General features: G+C 45.4%; 1 protein-coding gene across 1 annotated transcript in view; it reads right to left on the bottom strand.

The window, feature by feature from the left end:
* LOC149371621 (cell adhesion molecule Dscam1-like) overlaps nucleotides 1-20,287 on the bottom strand; it is a 398,608-nt gene that overhangs the window by 71,636 nt on the left and 306,685 nt on the right. Inside the window, exons 10-13 of the mRNA XM_089565877.1 lie at nucleotides 19,417-19,704; nucleotides 16,359-16,478; nucleotides 14,238-14,414; nucleotides 11,942-12,089 (exon numbers count right to left, since the gene is read on the bottom strand). Of these exons, the coding sequence (XP_089422003.1) occupies nucleotides 11,942-12,089; nucleotides 14,238-14,414; nucleotides 16,359-16,478; nucleotides 19,417-19,704 (733 nt within the window). The remainder of the gene's footprint in view (nucleotides 1-11,941; nucleotides 12,090-14,237; nucleotides 14,415-16,358; nucleotides 16,479-19,416; nucleotides 19,705-20,287) is intronic.

Raw genomic sequence — 20,287 nt, forward strand, 5'->3', positions numbered from 1 at the left:
ATGACTTCTACCGGAGCAGCGTTTGCATCCTTTTGCGATTATGGTTAAATTTAGAGACACGGTTTTTGGGCCTGGCACTGACTCGCGCGTTTATTCAGGCTTTTTTGGGAGGGACTGTTTTCACGGTCAGGAACTGTGTCTTACAATCCAAGAAGTGGACACTGACATATTGTAATTGTTGGACGACTTTGTTTTTAAACACGAGGTGAATGCACGCCTGTCAGCGGATCATTACTGCATTGCCGGGCGTGACGATTTTTAGGTTCACTTTTCGCTTGACCTCGGCTCTATAGTTTTGGGTTCTTACGTACGTTCATATTCAAATCCCCGGTGTCAAGGCTGGAGCTGCCACTGTGCGCGGTTAAGACGAATCTTTATACACACTGGGATGTCACGTCGGGGGGAAAGGTGGACTACGGCAATGAGTGATCCACCCTTCATGCTCACTGCACACACTTCACCAGCATCGCTTACAGAGAGATCTATGGGTGTGGGATGCATTTCGGATTGCTTGTAAACCCCTTCTCCCCCCCCCCCCCCCCCCTCTTGCTGTTTGGGCGCCAAACTGCTCAGCAAAACTGGTACCCGTACATTTCTAGTGCTTGTTGCTCAAGACCCTTTCACGTGTCATACACGTAGGAGACGGAAGCCTGCACAACTTGTGGTCTTGCGACTCGTTTCACTGTGCACTTCGAGAGACTGAACATTCAGTGCTGCAACCGCAAATGAATGTCGTTCTTGGAGCATGTTGCGTCACCCGCCTGTGACGCAGCATGCTCACTGCTCGCTGCTCGACGCAACATGCTCACAAGTGTACTAGGTAGACACAGTCAGGTGTCGAAGTATTACACTTGTTAGAGCACAAATGTACCAGCCAGACTCATGTCGCTATTGTCCTTTTTATGACAGGATTTCAAGCCATGATTCACATTTAAGAGGAAGAGGCCATCGATTAAGCTGACGATTAAGCTATTACACTTGTCAGAGAACAAATGTATCAGCCAGACTCAAGTCGCTGTTGTCCTTCTGTGACGCAACATGCTCACTGCTCGCTGCTCAATCCAACATGCTCGCAAGTGTACTAGGTCGACACAGTCAGTTGTCGAAGTATTACACTTGTCAGAGCACAAATGTATCAGCCAGACTCATGTCGCTATTGTCATTTTCATGACAGGATTTGAAGCCATTATTCGCATTCAAGAGGAAGAGGCCATCGGTTAAGCTGACGTCAGTCAGGGCTACATAAATCCGTTTCTGCGGGTGGTTCTTGGCATAACAGTAAGTGCCACCTTGCGATTCAGGGGGTTTAAACGCACCGGCCTGAACCACATATGTCGAGGTCCTTCGCCCCAATGCCTTGCTTTGATTTTCTGAGACTTACATCACCGTACATAACTCCACGCAAATTTAGTTTTGCTCCATTTTACAGTTTTGGCTTCTTCACTTCTTGGCATTTACACAAAATAGTAATGCCAGTGTCGACGAGGTAGCTGAGTCTTGCTAACAGCAATGCCATGGATCAAGCGGAACAAAGGAGTTTTGAAGCTCGTGCCCGTGACCAGCTGCGTAAGCGCGTCTCAAGTTATTGAGTGAACCATCAGACCACATTACTCATTCGGAAACCAAGGTGTATTTCTGGAGAATCTCAATTCGTGAGAAACCTTCATGAATTCTTCATGAACGAATTTTCGCAAAGTATACCAGCGAATGACTGCTTGTCATTTCGTGTGAAAAACAAATGGACGTTCGCTATACTATCGTCATCATGAATAGGTGATTGAAAAAGGAGGGGCGAATGACAGAACATGAGCGTTGCAAAGCCGGTTATGATAAAAAAATCATTCGCTTCTTGAAAAGCCAGTGTCAGGAGCTAAATGTGCCGTCACTGCTTTTATAACTCGATGGCAGCTTTTCCCGAGGCTAGTAGCTGGTTTCTAGAATTTTCGCATCAATAGTGAAACGCTTTGCTTGCTGCAGATGCTGCGTTAGTGCAGTCTTCCCGTCCAGTCGTTTATAAAAATGCCTTGTATAGCGTCGCATTAATATGGCATGTAGCACATTGTGATAAGCTCAGCAGTTTATAATATAAAGTTCAAAAGGTTTCCGCTATACTAGCTAAGATGGACAAAAACTGCTCTATGTCCACTTATGAAAGGTGACCACGTTAGTTTTTAGTGCCCATGTGAATCGAACGTTTCTAAAAGAGAAGTTCTAAGGTTCTAAAGATGCTGTAAGCTATTCTTAGCCACTACTGACTAATGAGGTGACAGTTTGTAATTTCTGTGAATATGCTTAAGCAGCTTAATGGCCAGGTAAATGTCCTTCAGAAAATTGAAGACTCAGTGCACTAACTTGATAGTCATGATGATTGTTAAAAAACACTCGTGGTGTTTTTTGTATTTTATGTCCAGTACAAATGCATGCGCTGCGAAGGAACGGGAGACCGCTAAACGTTGATTTTTTTGGTACGACCATCTTCCCTCTATTTTAATGCTATGCCTTATAACTAAACAATGACCATCAAATAAATTATTGTGGGTTTGTTGCCGCAGTAACCTATACCCACTGAGGGTTCATTACAAATTTGCTTAACAAATTATCAGTCTAATACATTTTTGATTGTAGCCTCATCACATCGTATTGTGGCCTAAGCACAACTGGACCGAAAAACATTTTCAGCCCCATAAATCTGGCTGGCGCAAACAATTATTAACTTCAGTTTCAAAACAAGGTAAAAATGAGGAAAGAATAGATTACATGATGTGAGTTCTCTCAGCGGTACACTGTACCTGTTCACAAAATATAACACTAAAGAGGCAAAAGCTTTGTACACTTTCCGAAATAACCTTATGATGAAAGGGCCTTACTTCCACTCAATATCTGAGCACCCACTGCACTGATTGCATTAAACACTCTTGAGAGGCATCGGCAAGGTCTCTTTTTTTTTCTTTGATTTTAGAGCGACCAGACGAACTCGCTGCATTTCAGCCTATTTGTTTGCTCAGAGGGTTTCAATACTGGCTCTTATAGTCGCTTTTCCCAGGGGGGTGGAACGTTTGCGCCAACCACGGGGAAAGTTCACCGCCAAACTGCGGTGCTCCGTTACGCACCAGCGCGGTAGGTAAGCACCACGCACCCTCACTGCTGAGGAGCGATCTCCAAACCCGTTAATGCGGCCAGTGAGCTGGTGCTATTGATTGCTCTACAAACATAAAAAGATACTCAGACAGGCAGCCGCGGACGAGGGTAAATAAAAAAGGTGGCCCAGTATTGACTCGGTCTGATGGAGGACAACGAGAGCGAGCGACACGTTGGCAACGAACGCGCTAGCGGCCCAGTCTCGCCTCCCTGCCTGCTTGTCTTCCGTGTAAAAGCAGCCATCGCTTTTCTCCGGGCGTTTAATTAGCAGGCCGGTTTCCCGCTTAATGGGTCGATACCCGGCACCGCCGTTGCCTTTCCTAGTCTGGGCCCGCCAGCCCCGCGGGCTTCGCCTGTGAAGCCCCTGTTGATGCCGGTGGTACTCAGGGGAGGCCTCCACATTGCGCCGGCCTATTGCGCTTGAAAAGAATGGAGCACAAGCTTAGTTTCACGTCTTACCTATCTATTTGTCCCACTTTTCATCACTCTTTAGTTGCTTTCTCTCCTAGAGAGCGATACACAGAGAGAAAGAAAGAGAGAGAGAGTTTCATTCGTACACTCCCGCCGTGTTTTCAGGTTTTTGTGGGCTACTTTTGGGACGCCACTTCAGCGCTCTGCGGAGAAAACATCCGCCAGGGCGAATCTCGTGTCGAGAGCTGCGCCTGTCCACGTCGGCTTCTCGGCGCGTTGTATCGAGCGCTTCTTTTTCCAATAGTTTCTTGCCCTCCTCGTTCCTCTATCTCTTTCTCCCTCTTTCTCTCTCTCTCTCTCACTATTTTCGTCTTCTTTTCAGCACACACTTCTGCATCAAGCTCGAGTACTCCTGTCAGCCGCCACATGCTTTCCTATCATCTCTTCAACTCAAGAACGTATTGTATACAATGCTTGCTTGGTTTACTTGTTTTGTGCCATTTAGTTTTCGATGTACTTGGTTGCAGAAGAGCGGTCTTGAGGAGCAACCAGTGCTCAAGTCTTTCATTGTTTCTTTTTCTTTCATGGCGGGAACAGCGCGTTCACGCCAATCCCTTTATCTCCCATTGGAAACCTCGTTTAGGACATATCTGTTCAGCCATGCGTGTGCTTTCTCATTTTCGAAACACCTTTTTTTTTTTTAGTTCAAGCAAGGAAACCAAGAAACGGAAGAGTTGCATTCCGGTGTCATCTTCTGACCTTATAGATATGTTGAGAAGTTCATGAACTTTAAAGGAGTTCAAGCTTGCTATTGATGGCTAACTATGACTCGGAAAGTTGAACTCCAATCAGATTGACCAGAACGTTCACTGGTTTAAGCAAAACAAGTATGTACGTAATAAGGGGCACAAAAGTAACTGACCGCCCCTGCACTCCCCCTTCGAAGTTCTGAAACACGCTGCACTGACTATGAACTCGCGTCGAGACGTACTCAACACGCCGGGCCTGACAACAGGAGTGCTTCAGTTAGGAGAGCTGTCAGGCGGTTCCCGCATGCAGTGTGGCACGATTCCAAACATGGAGGAGGGCTCATTTACTTTGGTCTCCCATAGTACTGTAAGAATGACACTAAATCAGTGTTGTATTCCTGATAAAAGGTATACCAGTTTTATTTCCTGATAACCTAATAATTCCTTATGAGCACTTTTCAGCTAGCAAAGCACCGGAGATAAGGATTCTCTTATAATTAGGAAGTTGTAGATTGTGAATGCAAAATAAAAGTGAATTGCGCAAGTTATAAAATGTAGTTTCATCCTCAAAGCCCGGCGCTTTAGAGCGGTCGATGGGGAAAAATTCAGTGACCTTACGCTTTATTTGACGAAACGCCGCCGCGCGAGTGTCACAAGAAGAAGATTGCCTTAGAGGGCACTATATGCATAATATTTTAGGTTTGTTCAGGTGAAACAAACATTCAACTTATATTTTCTCTTGCGAGGAGCAGCTCGGTACTAAAAGCATGGCTAATTTGGTGATGTAGCGAACTGTTTCAGACTAACGAAAGAGCGATATGAACGAAAATCATAAATAAGTATTGCGAAGAAATGAGCAAATGCGTCATAGAGTAAGGAGTAATATACACACAATGTGACAAAAATGCAAAAAGGAGGGCTATTAGAATATAGGAACAACATAACCAGCCTTGACCAATCGAACGATTCCATATGGAATAGCACCATATACTTGTTTTCGACTAAATTAGGCAACCAAAACCATTTAATGGAGCAATTCTGAATACAGTAAGGATCTAAACCTCCTCAGGTAACCTATGTGCAGCGATGGAGCATGTAAAAAAAAGGACTGGTCGTCACAGGTCGCTCTAGGGTTACGAATTGATGTTAGCCAGCTTTAAAATTGTGTTTTTCGTCACTGACTGGTTTAAAGAAAAATTTGAGTTTCGGGCAATAATTCTAATCTGCATGCAGAAATACTCGTTTGCAAAGAAACTGCACAGTTTACTCTTGAATTCAGCCGAGCAATTTCTACCATTTTTCTAATTTATTTTTCACCCAAGTCTCGCGTGGCTCTTGGTTTTTAACGTTTCAACTAATATTTCGTCTGACTCAACGACACGCTTAAAAACAGAAATAATGAAAGGCACAATTAAGCTCTACCTTACGGCTATGTTGTGATAGGTAATAGGTCCATATATGCAAAATTGTTAATTCTCTACTTAACTTTCATATATCCTCGGAGTCCCCATACTACTCCTGGCGCAGTGGTGCAGCGATTAAGCGAAGCGCCCTCTGCCGTGCGATGGCAGCAGCTGCCACAGGTGAGGCTTGTGAGGCAGAAAGTAACCTCTCGCGACCAATCTTTAATTTAACTGCCACCCGCCACGTGGTGAAGTTCGCTCATAATCCTGTGGGCTGGCTGTGATAACTGCACAAGGTCACGTGACCTAGATTGCCCACATAAGTCCCAGGTTCCTTCTCTGGAGATTTTTCGGAGAGTTTCTCGCGGATTTTTCCGCTAACGGTCAACGACACAGACGCCGATCCAGTCGACGACGCCGGCGACGACTCCAGACCTTCTGCGACACGAGCTCCTTGATGCTATTGCGTTAAAGCAGATATACCTGCGCACGCAGGTCTTTATTTATTCTCGCAATGTTTCCACTGAGCACCACGATAGTATAAACCAACCGTCCTTCCCCGGAGCTCGTAGCTCACGGACCGCAACCAACATCTTTGTAATATTACCAGATCGCCGGGAGCTATAACCTAAGCAAGCATTGTTTAAGCGCAGCGTGGGTTACGAAGAAGGCACTCAGCAGCAAGACGTAGCGTTCCACATATAAAATAAAAAAAAACTGATGCAGAAAAAAAAAAGTTCCTTACTGGCCACTTATGCGCCGAACGTACACGAGAAGCAAAAGTTCCTTTCTTACCTTTCCAGCCAACCAAGAGGAGGTTCGCCTGCGCTATCGATCACATTATCTATTACCAACATCGTGCTAACAGCGCTTTTTTCCCCTTTCAAAGCGCTGTTCCGTGTTCTCCTTCAAACTTTCGTCCCGACTTCGTTTCTTTAAACAACAAAAGCAGGTAATCGAAGAAAAAATAGAATAAAGGAAAACAAAAGCACGAGAAGCGAACATCAATACTTGCTGTCGCTAACAAGCTACAGCGCGCTACACGGGTGAGCGGATGGCAGTAGTAAAGGCTGGTCGGAAAGTGGGAAGGAGGGAGGGGGGACGTATGGGGACGGAGGGAAAAGTAAAAGAAGCCCAGCACACGGGAAGCAGGCGCCCCCTCTTGATTTCTCCCTTATGCATTGCCTGCAAGGAGCACCGCGCCGAGGGACCGCCGGGGATTTATGTTCACATCGTTAAACTCCAAGGCCCCCCCCCCCCCCCCCCCCCAGCCCACTGCTCCGCACCGTACAAGCGCGCCTGAATCAGGCATACGGCGAAATATTGGGTCCTCCCGTCCGCGCCACCACCGCCTCTGCCAGCAGCGCACCCACTCTGCACAGACTCGGAAACTGGTCGCGCCCGCCTCACTGTGTGCGGTTTCGATTCGAACGGGTAATAATGGTCTCTCAGCGCGGTTTCCTCGCCGCTGTCGCTACTTCGATCCGCGGGACGTGCTCCTTTTGGTGCAGCTTCGTTTGCTTCCATCTGTCTAACGTTCGAGTGCATCTCAGCGTGGAATCTGACATTGGTAACGTCTTGGATGCCTTTTATGTTTTGCGTCGGCTTGTTTGCACTGGCTGAAACTGGCTTCATACTTCGGCCCACCATTCTGGTCGGGAGAACCATTATTAGTTCCCGCCGTGATTTGTGTTTGTGTATGCGCGCGCGTGTTGGAACAAGGGGGGGGGGGGGGGGGGGGGGGTGATTGTGTCTATGTGTGGTAATAGCAGGCAGAAGGAGTTGCGTCGCACCGGTTAAGTTTATTCTAACACATTTAAGCGCACGGAAAAGCCGTGTGTTGCTCTCCAACGTGGGGAACAGGGCACCGCACGTAAAGTTGGTCCTCTGCGTTAAAGTGGCAGTGAAAGTTCCGTTCATACGCGTTGTCTTTACAGAGAAGATCTCGACTTTTGCATAACAGAGGTTGCTTATTGATTTGGGAACAACTCAAGCGCAGCGCTCTAAGCAAGAAGTACAATTCGAGATAAATCAGTCGATAAAAATGATTGATTTCACTGTTTACTTAGGCACGCAGATGCTTATAGTTGGCCCTTGTCTAGTCTGCAAACACTTGGTGCTTGAGTAGATGAAGAGTTGTTTTAGGTGGGTAAATTTATTCTTTGCCTCTGGCCATTATTTTCCACATTCGACCGGTCAGCATTGAAAGCGCGTACAGTGCTTAATTCTGAGCCATTGATCAATATTTGAACAAAGAAAACAACATCGCAATAAGGGATGTTTTCTAATTTTCGGCGGACTTAACAGTCGTAAAGCGGAAGACTGGGCTAGTTGGTTTGTCATGATCAAAGATCAGCGCACCATAAAAAACGCAGACAGAAAGAAGGGCCAAGCTCTTAGCTTACAACTAAATTTTATTCAGGAGCGTGTGAGAATAAATACAGTACAACCACACAACGAACACAAGGAGGTGGAATAAAATGCGTACTCCCGGCAACCTTGATCACATTTACCATCGCACATCCAGGAATGCCAAGTTTTTTTTTTTTTTTTTGAAAGATGAATAGAAGGGGTGGTGACACATGAAGTGCCTGCATGGGCTATTGCCATCGCTTCAAAAATCTCCTTTGTTAGTTTGCAATGGTTTTTACCCTGGACTTTGCAGCCGGGAAAGTTGGGCTTAGAGGCAGGTTTGTGCTCGCATTAGCGATAATGTTTCGTCAGAAAGCCTGATGCCATGTAACTTGCATTATAATTATACTCACGCAACCCTTCATTAAGACGTCAGCTGGTCTGGCCGATGTGCGCGTTTCCTTATCTTATACACATCACTTAATCTTATACACATCACTCTTGTAGCACGCAACAAGTGGTTTCTTGTGGTTTATTTTGCATCCGGGAGTCGGCTTTTCTTTGGGTTCGTGACACTACGCAAATTCATGAATTTTTGTAGGTCTCAAAAAACCACCTTTGCGTTAGCTTTCTGGCCGATCCTCATAAGGTTCTGTGAAACCTTATGTAAGTAAGTTATGACCACAACTTCTTGTTTTTTCAGCATCTTTCTCTCTCCTTAGCTCATTGGCATCTATCGCTTGACACTCCGTATTATTTTATTTTAGAACAATTTTCGCGACCGAAACGGCAATAGCCAACGAAGCCTTTGTAATTGTGCAGTGTTTACAATGAATGATCTCACACTGAAACGCTATAAAAAACAAACGCAATCAATATGAATGCGTTATCTAGAGAACTGCTTCGCTGGAGTGGCGTTATTAGACCTTGTTTAAGTGAACAGCGCTATTCTAGAGCCCAAACGAGTCCATCAGGTGCCAACGAAGAGTTGACTACGAGTACTTAAAGGTTGTAGCTTTAGCATTATGAATTAAGTAGTGATCTAAAATGCTAACTTGAAATTCTTTTGCCGCAAAAGAAGTCTTACTGCACTCCCCAGAACTGCCCTTGAATCTGACATTTAAGCGACACCTCCAGCCTGTACGGGGAGCCTTCACTCTCTGCTATCATGCTACAGGTTCACCACTCAGCAGCAACCTCCCCACCCCACTCTCACACCCAACGCCACCCTCGACCAACCTCTGCCTCCCACCAGAAAAATTCTGGCGCTTGTTTAAAGCCTCGGTTAAGTGTCAAAACACTCATTAGAGTAAGAAGAGAAGTAATGCTCCAGCCTGAATCCAATTGCTTTCACACAACTGCCGGTTCGCATGTGTAATCATCCTGCAGACTTGTTTTTTAAATATACGGCAGTCCAGAAGCACATTACCTAATGATCATGTGGCCGATACAAGCCTGTTTCTGCCTAAATATCAGGAACAGAGTTTTGAAGTAACGTAAGCACTGCAAGTCTGAACGAACTTGAAGAAACAGCGTGAGAATTCCCGCGCTTTCACACAGAGATTGGCTACAAATAACGCACTTGCAAGAAATGGGGAGGAGTGAAATGCAGCAAGAGAAAACAGGATGCCAACAATAGATACATTTAGCTGTGATCTTCAGTGATTTTGTGTTTAAAAACAGCGTGGAATGACATAAGTAGCTACTAAGCATTTGTGCTTTCTGAAAATTGGGTAGGAGCGTAAGCTGATGACGACAATTAATCATTAAAGCACGAGGTAGTCTGTGGCCAAAGAGGGCCAGGGCACGATGTATTTTCGTCCACGGAAGGTAGGGATTAACACCCATTACCAAAGCGGTTCACCCCAAACAAGCCGATCACCAGGCCAGGGGAAAGCTTGTACCCATCGTATCACCGGTGGGTACTAGCCGGAGCTGGAGATCGAACCTCGCACATCCTGCGTGCGAGACGGATTCCCCAATTACTAGACCACCACTGGGGTACGAACATATGACTTGTAGGCAAGGGAAAGCGAATGACTATGAAAAGGCTTATTTTCTGGTGTACATAGTCTGGCAATGTTTTTATTTTTATATAAACAACAGATCCTATTTTGCTTCTTTTATTCTGATCGTGCTAAATTCGAGGGCTTGCTCTACACACAAGTCATACACAAGTCATCTCCATCACAAAGTGCGGCTATTTATTCTCAGGAGGATCAGGAGGACGAGAAGGAAAGGTGGTGGGGTTTTAACCGGGTTTCCTACTCTGCACTGGGAGAAACGGCTGAGGAATATAAAGGTTAACGAGACGATGGAGTTGGAGGACATTGAAGCAAGTAAGCAGAAAGTATGAGGGAAAGTCGTAGTCTATCCTGCAGTCCCATCTCCCTTAAAAAAAAGTGCAGTGCAGAGCTGGCCTTTACCGTCGACAGTCGCCGCTGCCACTGTGCGAGAAATTTTATCTCTGTCAGTGTGCGTGCATCAAGACGCTCCAGCGCAAGCCATTGAGACGGTCTCTCAGTGCTGTTTGCTGGTAGTGTGTGTTATGATCTTGTTGTACCTGTAGATGGTGAATGCAGCGCTATCGCTCATATCGCTAACAGAAAGCATCAGTTCGTTATTGCGACACCAAGCCATAGGTGACACAACAATGTTGCTTCACCTCGTGGTAGGCCAGGTGGAAATCGAATTCAGGTCAGGATCCAAGAACTGTACATGCATGGGTTCCGACGCTGGCCAGAATTCCCCGAGCCAAGCGGGATCTCCCGCGCAGCACTTCGAAGCCTACCCGCTGCGTCCACTCACGAAATTGAGAACGACACACAATATCTATTGCGGTAAACGCTTCGCGCGGCCTCGTCGGAGCGGTGATTGCCTTCGGGGCGGCTCTGGGCTGGTAGCCACTGATAGCTGATATCAGGTCCGTTACTGGTGTTATTGTGATGCTGCCCTCGGATTCCTGTGACAAGCTGCTGATGGAACAAACGGCGAAAATCAGCTTGTAAGCATTGGTAAGCCACGTTTGACTCGGCGAAAATAAACAACTGGTGGGGGCTTTTCCCAGCTGGCTCTTTTCTCGCGTCCGCAGAACGCTGAGTCTATAAGTACGGCGCGTTGGATCTGAGCAGTTGGCGACCCCCTGTTTCAATGTTAGACCGAGAGTTTTATGTACCTACCATCTCATATGCACAGGCACAGCTGTCTTGATTGTGGCGCAGCCAGACGCAAAGCGAGCTCGGAGAAAATAAGTACTCACGTAAAGTTCTGTTTGAATCCGACGTCCCCTCTCGTCGCTTTGAATGTCATCTCATCGTTAAAGGCCTACAGGCTTGCCTAAACGTTGGCATCATCATTGAGTTGCTTGTAGCTGGAGCGCCATTACTAACTCCGCAAAAAAATCATGCAATTCGCAAGAACCTTTATAAAGCTTCGCTTATGTAACGCGGAACGCTTTGCATGAGCAGCTGTTAATGTTCAGGTCGCAACGCTATGCGTGTTGGTCACGCATTTAACGGTATCGCCTTGGTGATCGCATGTATGTTTCTCTACCTTTTTGGCTGTGAGTATTAGCTTGCCTCTTGTGTTTCATTCTTCATATTTGTGCCCATTTTGCGGGCGTGAACAGGCCTTCCGCATGTCAGTGATTTTATTAAATGAAAGAATTCACTTTTCTCTGTAAAGTGTGCCATAGTTGCAACACAGTTTAGGAAATGCGGATGAACGGAAATCTATCAGTCGAAACGCTGGCGTTTAGGACTCTATATTCGTGGACGTTCAAGGTTCAGCCCTAAGGTCTCTTCTTTGATATAAAATATTTCAGTTATATCAAAGAAGAAAAAGTAATCAGAGAGGTAAAGCTAAGCGTTATTCATGTGTGCCACCTACCTTGATATGTAGCGATGGTCGAGTATCATATTATCCTTCTTCCATTGAATGGAGAGCGGCTTCTCTCCGTAGGCTTCGCAAATGAGCCGTGCTTGATCGCCCTTGTTGACGCGAAGAGCTTGGTAGCTGACTTTAAAATGAGCGGCCACTGCACGAGAAGGACAACAAAACGTCAGCGAAACGTTTTTTGTGCTTCGATAAAAAACTTACAATGGGTTCAGTCTTTATTACTTCAATCGACGTGACAGGAGATGCTTTTCAATTTGTTTACTGGTGGTCTCTACTTTGATATTTTATGTTTTCCGAATAATGCAGTGTTATACTATCGCCTGGAAAGCAACTACAGCATTAAAGCAGGTGAGCTAGTTTGGATTTAGTCTGGCTTTGACCAGAGCCACGAAGCGGCAAATAGATGCATGATTTTGAGACAGTGCAATGGAGGTGTCCGACGGGACACAAACAGATCAGACGGGACATTTTTTCTCTGTACGTTGCATTTTTGTACCGAAAGAAAAGATCACTTATATTATTCTAATTAGGTAAGGAGGCACTCATCCACTGAAAGTGCATCTAGTGAAAAATTTAAGGCACTTACATTCTGTATACACGGGGCACAGGTTTATGAAAAAATGCTTTCAGGACAATAAAACATAAACAGAGTTACAAGGGGGAAGATTATATAATAAGAAGACGTAGTAGATAGAAACGGCTTGGTTTGGTGCGTGTCTGGTGTGTCAACAATGTGTGTAGCATGTCTGTGACGGAGTGGCATAAATATTGAGAGTCGCCAACTCCTGCCGTTGCCATCGCCTCCTAGCACTAACATTATGTAAACACCACTGCTTTCCTTTAATAAGCCAAATTTGCAGCGCCCGCAGAAGTCCGTATTCTCATTTCTACAACCGGCAGCGGAGTGGTTGCACGAGGGACAGAGCGCTGTTATAGATCGGGCCGGCTATTTATAGTTACTGTAGTTACGTGCTCCAGAGTTAATATGTTCTAAGTGAGAAACGGGTCAACCTACAGTTGAGGCAGCGACAGCGTGGTGTCATATGAAGTAACACGCTTAAGAAAAAGGGCCTCACAAGATCTAATCCCATCTTGTTGAAGAAAGTCTTCGAAAGCAGTCTTCTGTGAGAGTTCCTAAGTGGCTAAGCAAATCTGAAGGCCATTCAACTAGAAACTTCGCCCCGTGTATATGTACCGCATGTAAGCATCACTTTGTCACGTATTATCAGAAAGAATTTACTTTGCGTTAGTCATGTTTCAGGATTACAAAGCTGGTACTTATACATTCGTAAACTATACGCGCTAAAGAGCGATGTCCATTTTTTTCGTACCTTTCTTTAAATCATCAGAGTTGTGTGAAAATTAACTCGACGGCGGTTTTAATATCTTTAGCGGCTCAGTTGGGCATGTCATGGCAGATAATAAAGCACGCAATATGGAAGTGAGTGTGCTAACCACTAACATAAAATTCACAAATATGGGCAGTTTTTCATCTTCCTGGCCGGCAGAACTGATATATGTTAAAACACCTATGAAGGAAATGAAAAGTCATTTCTCATATGTAGGTAGCGCATGACGGGCTACTGCAGAAGCGAACTCATCTTTAAAGCAGCAATTGAATGACTCGAGGTACGAAACCTTTTGCGCAATTTTACCATTTGTTTCGCAAACTAGCAACTTCATGTGACTTCGCTCCGTAAATCGAGCTCGTTTCGGTTATTCATACAAACACACACGCGCGCAAGCACGCACGCACGCACGCACCCACGCACCCACACACACACAGCCTCACACACACAAACTCTCTCTCACGCACGCACGCACGCACGCACCCACGCATGCTCAGGCGCGCGCGCACACACACACACACACACACACACACACACATGCACACGCATACGCACACACACACACACACACACACACACACACACACACACACACACGCACGCACGCACGCGCACGCACACGCACGCACACGCACGCACACGCACGCACACACGCGCACACACACACATATACACACGCATACGCACACGCACACGCATGCACGCACACGCACGCCCGCACACGCACGGAAATAAAGAGCCGCAGTGCAGAAAACTACATTCCAGAATTGATTGGTTCTCGAAACTTGGAACTGTTTGTGTCGTGCATTGGAATGAGGCCTTATTTTCATTCACCTATACAAGCAGAAAAAAAAGGCCTTGAGAAGGTTAGTCGTTCCCGCCGTGCCTAACTCACTCCTGCAGTTCAACACTGGAGGCGGTAGTGATGGCGGGCTCACCATGGACGGAAAGGCGAACGACGGTGCTCAGTCCCACGCCGATTCCATTGGTGGCCTCGCAGAGGTATTTCCCGGCGTCCTTCGGCTCGACATCGTTGATTATGAGAGAACCGTTTTCGAACATCTGCATATGGTAATTGCTGATTATGGACTTAAACGCCTTGCCCGCATCGTCTCCTGTGGCCGTCAGGGAAGGAAAAAAATGGGGATGGAGGAAGCGGGAATAGGAGTGTGAAATAAAGTCGACAGAGAAAAGAAAAGCTCTGAATATTAGATAGATCAGGAGAAAAAAAAAGGGAATTTTTTTTGGTGAGTGGAAACCGCAGATATAAGGGGAAAAATTTCGGGGACACGTTTGCCCCTGGGAGCGGTGAGTAAAACAAAAAGAGAAATTTAGATTGAGAAAGTAAGTACGTAATGGGCGTTCGTGCGCTATTCTTATGCATATCTGTATTTGGTGCGTAGATTCATGCTGCGTCACGAGCGTGGTTATCGACCAGCTTCATTTTATTATCCCTCGGGGACGTTCTTTTTAAAGGGTAGAAGCAGGGGGAAGAGAGAAGTGATTGCCGGTCCCTGTTGTTCCCGCGGACGTTTTGCAATTTTGCAAGGCGATTTCGTACACTCGATGTGGCTTTGTCACGCCACTCGTAGCGCTGCCATCAGAGATACTCGGTGGACGTTAGCTGTACCGGTGGCTTCTTATGTCGAACGGAGGGTAGTGAGAGCAAAGTTTTGGTGGTCCTTGGTTGCTGCTCTAAGTACACTGGGCAGATGGAAATTGGGGTCAGAAGCGTCAAAAGCTATAGTATTCACAAGTGTTTCACCGCTGTTTCTGTGATTATTTTTTTTGGACAAGTGGCTTCAAAATGACATTTTTATTCGTCCTTTAGGTGGGATGTTTACCTTGTCAAGAAGAGGCAGAAAACTCTGTAGATAGATGCAGTGTAGAAACGCGGAGAAACGCAAACTAACGCTTCGCGCACATGTTGATCTCGTGAGAAGGTTCGTGTGGTTTAGCTAACTTCCTATAGGTTATATTGACTCCTATGTACATGATTCTGCAACCACGTGACCCTTCTTGATCTTTTTCTTGTAGCAGACTTGGGATAAAGTGTTTTGCCTTCTCTCACAAGAACGACATCCTTCTAAACGAAATCATTGAAAATGCTGGTAATGAAAGTTTGTGTTCGTGTTCCTGGGGGTAACGGCTCTCAGCGGGTCTTCTATGTCTGTTTCATATAGTGCCCATGTCCGTGTTCGCGCAGCGATATTTATTCTTCAGTCAATAAAAAACGCTGCTTGGGAAGGCTCAGCGCTCAATTGGTCGCACCAACGTCTTCACACCTGCCATAGTCCGCCCACACACCTCATAAATTTTGCTTTCTTGGCGCAGAACCTTACTTGCCGTGCTCATGCTCGAAAAAGCTCAAGCGAGATGTTTAGTTCGGAACAAGGACCGAACGATTGGCATTACATCGCAACGTAGCCTTCACTTCCATTAAACCGTTTGAAAGCACAATGGGAAGGGGCCAGGCTCAATTTTTCCACTCTCTTTGTCGAAGCTGGCTTTTTTGCACAAACACTCATATTGTGGCAAAGCAAACTATTTTTTTAGGGGCAAAACATTTGAACTGATCATCATTTACGATTCTTTTCTTCAATATCTCTTCATGAAAGCTCGCTTTCTTGCACAAGCTTCTTTAACTGTGGCAACAATAAGAGGCCTTACTTGGGGACGAATAAGTAAACTGGTTCCCTTTTATGCACCTACAGGCATAGATAGGGGCAGGCCTTACGTCGTTGATAAACAAGGGGCTCGTAATTGAGTTCCTCTTTTTTTTTTCTAATATTGACCCTATATTTCATCACTTATATAAATCAGACGTTTTAAGCGCAGCTTCAGGACGCCTTGCAAAGTGCGCATATTTTTCAAAGTAAATTCAGTTAGCTGCAGAATTGTCTAGGCTGAGTTCTTTGACAAATTTCCTTGCAGCTCCTGATAGCGCGTAAGATAATTTTATCAGCTCCGCTAGGATTCCTAATAGGGGCGACGCTTACTATGGGGAAAATCTGGGAGTATTTCTGCTTCACCATGTGTGATAAAACAAGGCAACTCACCGAGGGCTATCTTCCATCGAATGAGTGGTGGTGGATGGCCCTCCGCTTGGCAGTCAAAAGTCACCCTGGACCTGACGATGGCGGATTTGTCGCTCGGTTCAATCTTCCATTTCGGTGGAACTGTAAGTTGAATACACGTAGAGATGCACCTTTTAATGTAAGCACGAAAGCGCTTCTGCGATTTATACCTTTGCCATACGACATAAAAAAAGACAGACTGTCGATCTTCAGTGTTTACATGATTAAAGAAGTAAGCGTGTCGTTTTCTTTTATAAAAACCAGTAGCAAGTCAATGCTTCGCCCGGAAACCTATTTCTATGCTGCAGTTAAGTCCAATTGCACGAGAAAACATTTTACGGAGACAAGTTGAGGTGAACCCGCCGTAGGCGTTAGCAGTGTTTGTGTCTTCAGCATACGGAAACTTTTGGTGCCCAAAGGAAGCTTGTTGGCTTTCATTGTATCAGGTTATTTAGTGAGCCCAGCAAGTATGAGTTTACTGGCCTTCTAGTCGTATTGAGACGAAAGGCAGGATGCGCAAGAGAATAAGTTATGCTACGATAATAGCAATATTTAAGTGATCCCAGTAAGGTAAGCGTGACATGAGAATAAAAGCAAGATTCGCTTTCAATAGTATTATTGCTCTGGAATAGAAATTAACGTTTTTATGAAAAAACTGGTAAATGTAGCCGCTTCTGTAGGTTGTGAAATTAGTCACTTAGATTGAAGATTGAGTTTTCGGCAGATTTATGATCCTTGAAGCTCCCATAGTTTGCTAGGAAAAATTTAAACTAACTATTGAAACTGATATAAACGCAGTGAATTCTCATTTTTTTATATACACATTTTGTGTTCAATGCACCGACAATGTCAGGGGCCTGCATTTGAACCTAGAAGCCTGCGATTTTTTCGAATAGTTACACAAAGTGGACTTTTTTACACTACCTTGTATCTGTGTGCCAAAAATTGTTCTGAACGTAATATCGCTGCTTCACGCATGAAATAAAATCATTACAAAAAACTAGAACCTAAGCTTATGCTGTGGCGTACAATGCGAAAGTAAAGTGAACAAAAATGGTAGATAGTGAACTCTGAATAGCCATCTAAGTTCAACGAACCGTAAGGAGAGCAACACGTGAACAAGGCGTGGTATGTTCAGCCTTAAAATTACTTTCGCATGTTCAGCTAATACATATTTAACAAGAGGCACATCCTCTGTTCTAGATGCAGCTGCTGCTAATGAAAAAAACTTGGTTTAGGTAGATCGTAAATAAGCCTCTGCCCGTTCTTCGGGTGTTTCAATTTGTTGGCACTTCTTTGAATCTTCATTGCTTGCTCGATAGATAAGCCATGAGATACAAAGAGAGGAACCATGGATAAATACGGGCACTGTTTGTTTAAAGAACAGGTGCACATAAAAATTACCTTCTGCAATGGTTCGGAAAAGTATACAAGGACACTTATCAAAACAAGAAACTTCGAGACCTCCTTGACCACATTCTTAATGAAAATGCGATAGCGTTTAGGTTGCCTGCTATGGCGTCTACAACGAGTGTCTAATGTTCTCACGATATTCAGTCTAATATTTTGTTTGGAACCCGTTCCATTGCTCTTATATGGTGCTTATGAGTCATCACCTTCTGCAATGTTCCGGCACCTTCCATTTGATCATCATACGGTATTATAATAATACCACCCACTAATGCGCCATAATTCACCACTGATACCTGCTAAATAACCTTATTCAATTTTTGGGGTGGACGTTGTTCGAAAATTTTTGGGGTGCTTTAGAATTTTGAGGAATGGGCCAACTTACAAATTTCGCGGGCCTTCAGATTTTAAAATTTGGCGGTGCCTCATGATTGGTCCACTGGTGTTCACGTCATGTTGATGACGGCAGGGCCTTCATAATTACATTTCCTCATATACTGCAGGGAGTACGGAAGATGGTGTTTCAAACACAGCCACTGGTGGGGCTTGTAACGCCCAAGTTGCTTCCGTGAGCTCCCGTTAGGCTCAGGCGCAGTGCCACAGGGGGCAGTAGGTAGCAGTGGAATTAGCTAAAACTGGCAACAATGGGCAGGTTGCCCACCTGCCACGGTTAGCAGGCTATGATGACGACACAAGGTCACGTGACCTCACTCGCCCATCATAAAATTTCGTGAAAGAGAAGCCGGAATTTTTTTGCGAGACGGCGGCATAAATGCCATCACATTAAAACTAAGCAAAGCAAGAGAACTGTTAAATAATATGAGGTTGCACTTATTCACGAACTATAAAATCTTCCAACCCACCCTTCCACCCTCCGGATATGTCTAGGCATTCTCGGCACATTGTTTTGCTATGGCTTGACATTGTACTCCTTGTCGATCTTTAAAACCTTCTTTCATTCTCTTTTGGTATTCATTCCCCTTAATTCCACAGCCGTATATTTTTATTCGCAGTTAAATTGTTTCAGTGAGTTTGTGCCTTCTTTTCTTTCCGCCTTTCTCTCCGAGAAGCGCTTGCCAACGAGAGTAGCATGTATGCGCTTTTTTCTAAAATTTAGCTTAAAATTTGTGTTCTTCATTAACCCTCCTCTCTCTCTCTCTCTCTCTGCATCCTATCTTAGAAACCAAAGATAGCTCTTCGGGGAGCAGTAACTGTCTCCGACATCCGAACGGTGCCGTGATGAAAGGGCTGAATTGGGCTGAATTGGAGGACCATAGGGGCGGGGCTCAAGAATATTCTCGATCACCTGGAGATCTCTAATGTGCACTGACATCGTACGGCACTCGAGCGCATCTTGCATTTCTCCTCGAAATGCGGCCGCCGCGACTGCGATTGAAGCATCGCCCTCTATCTCAGCGGCCGAGTGTACTAACCTATGAGGCACTGCGGTACATATCACTCTTGTTTCTCCCTGTCGAAGACCCCCCTACCCTCCATCTTTGACTTCAACCACACAATATTCCAACAATTCCGAATCGCTACTCTAGGCCCTCTGAGCACCAAACGACAGCACGTTTGCTTGCTAGTGATTGCTCAGCTGCGCGCTACCACCCTATGCATTTGTACTCACCGAACACCACAAGCTCAGCTGTGTGGTTTGTGATGCCACCGTCGTTCTCAGCGACGCAAGTGTATCGGCCATTGTGCGCGCGGCCCACGTCATTGAAGACGAGGTTGGAGCCGACGTCGCCCAGTGACGACTCCTGGATGTTTAGCTGCGTCTTGCTGAAGGGCACGCCGTCCTTGAGCCACCAGATTTTGATTGGCGTGTCGCCGGATCGCACTGAGCACGTGATTACAACCTGCGCCCCTTCGGCCAGCGTCTTGGGGAAGCTGAACGGGTTCAGCACCGTCTTCTCTGCAAACGCCGTCCAAAAAAATATATTAAGGCTGGATCGCGAACTGCATTTAGCTTCAAGATGACAGTAACAAAAAATAAACAATAAAAACCTGGCCAACGAGAGTAACACAGTGTGGACAGCTCTCGTCGCTAAGCACCTCCGAGCACTTTTAGGGAGCAATGTTCCCGACTAATTTCCTTAGATTCCCGGACCTGCAGCTGCACTGGTGTGAGGATTTAACGCAGCGCAGGCTGCAAGACCACTCAGCATAAATTTGCCCTGGTGCAGTTATTAGTCCATTATCCTTTAAATGAGGCCAAAGAAGTCGGTGCCGTGAAGCTTTAATTTATTTTCCACTTTTCCAATTTTCACAATATCTGTTCGTTTGTCTTTTAAACAAGACTTGCGTTTAGTACCCGTCCAAGCTGTCACCTGCGTATCTTTTTCGTCATTAGTAGTTGAATACAATGTACTTGAGCTCTGCATGTAAGTTACTCAGGTATGACTTCTTATAAGCTAAAGGTATTTGACGCAGTTTAAACCAAAGCCGAAACAATTATTTTTTTGGCGTTTTGCGAAGCTGAAGTGCCAGCAGTTGTT

Source organism: Amblyomma mixtum, chromosome 1 (assembly GCF_055824585.1).
Source record: "Amblyomma mixtum isolate Tamu chromosome 1, ASM5582458v1, whole genome shotgun sequence".
NCBI lineage: Eukaryota > Metazoa > Arthropoda > Arachnida > Ixodida > Ixodidae > Amblyomma > Amblyomma mixtum.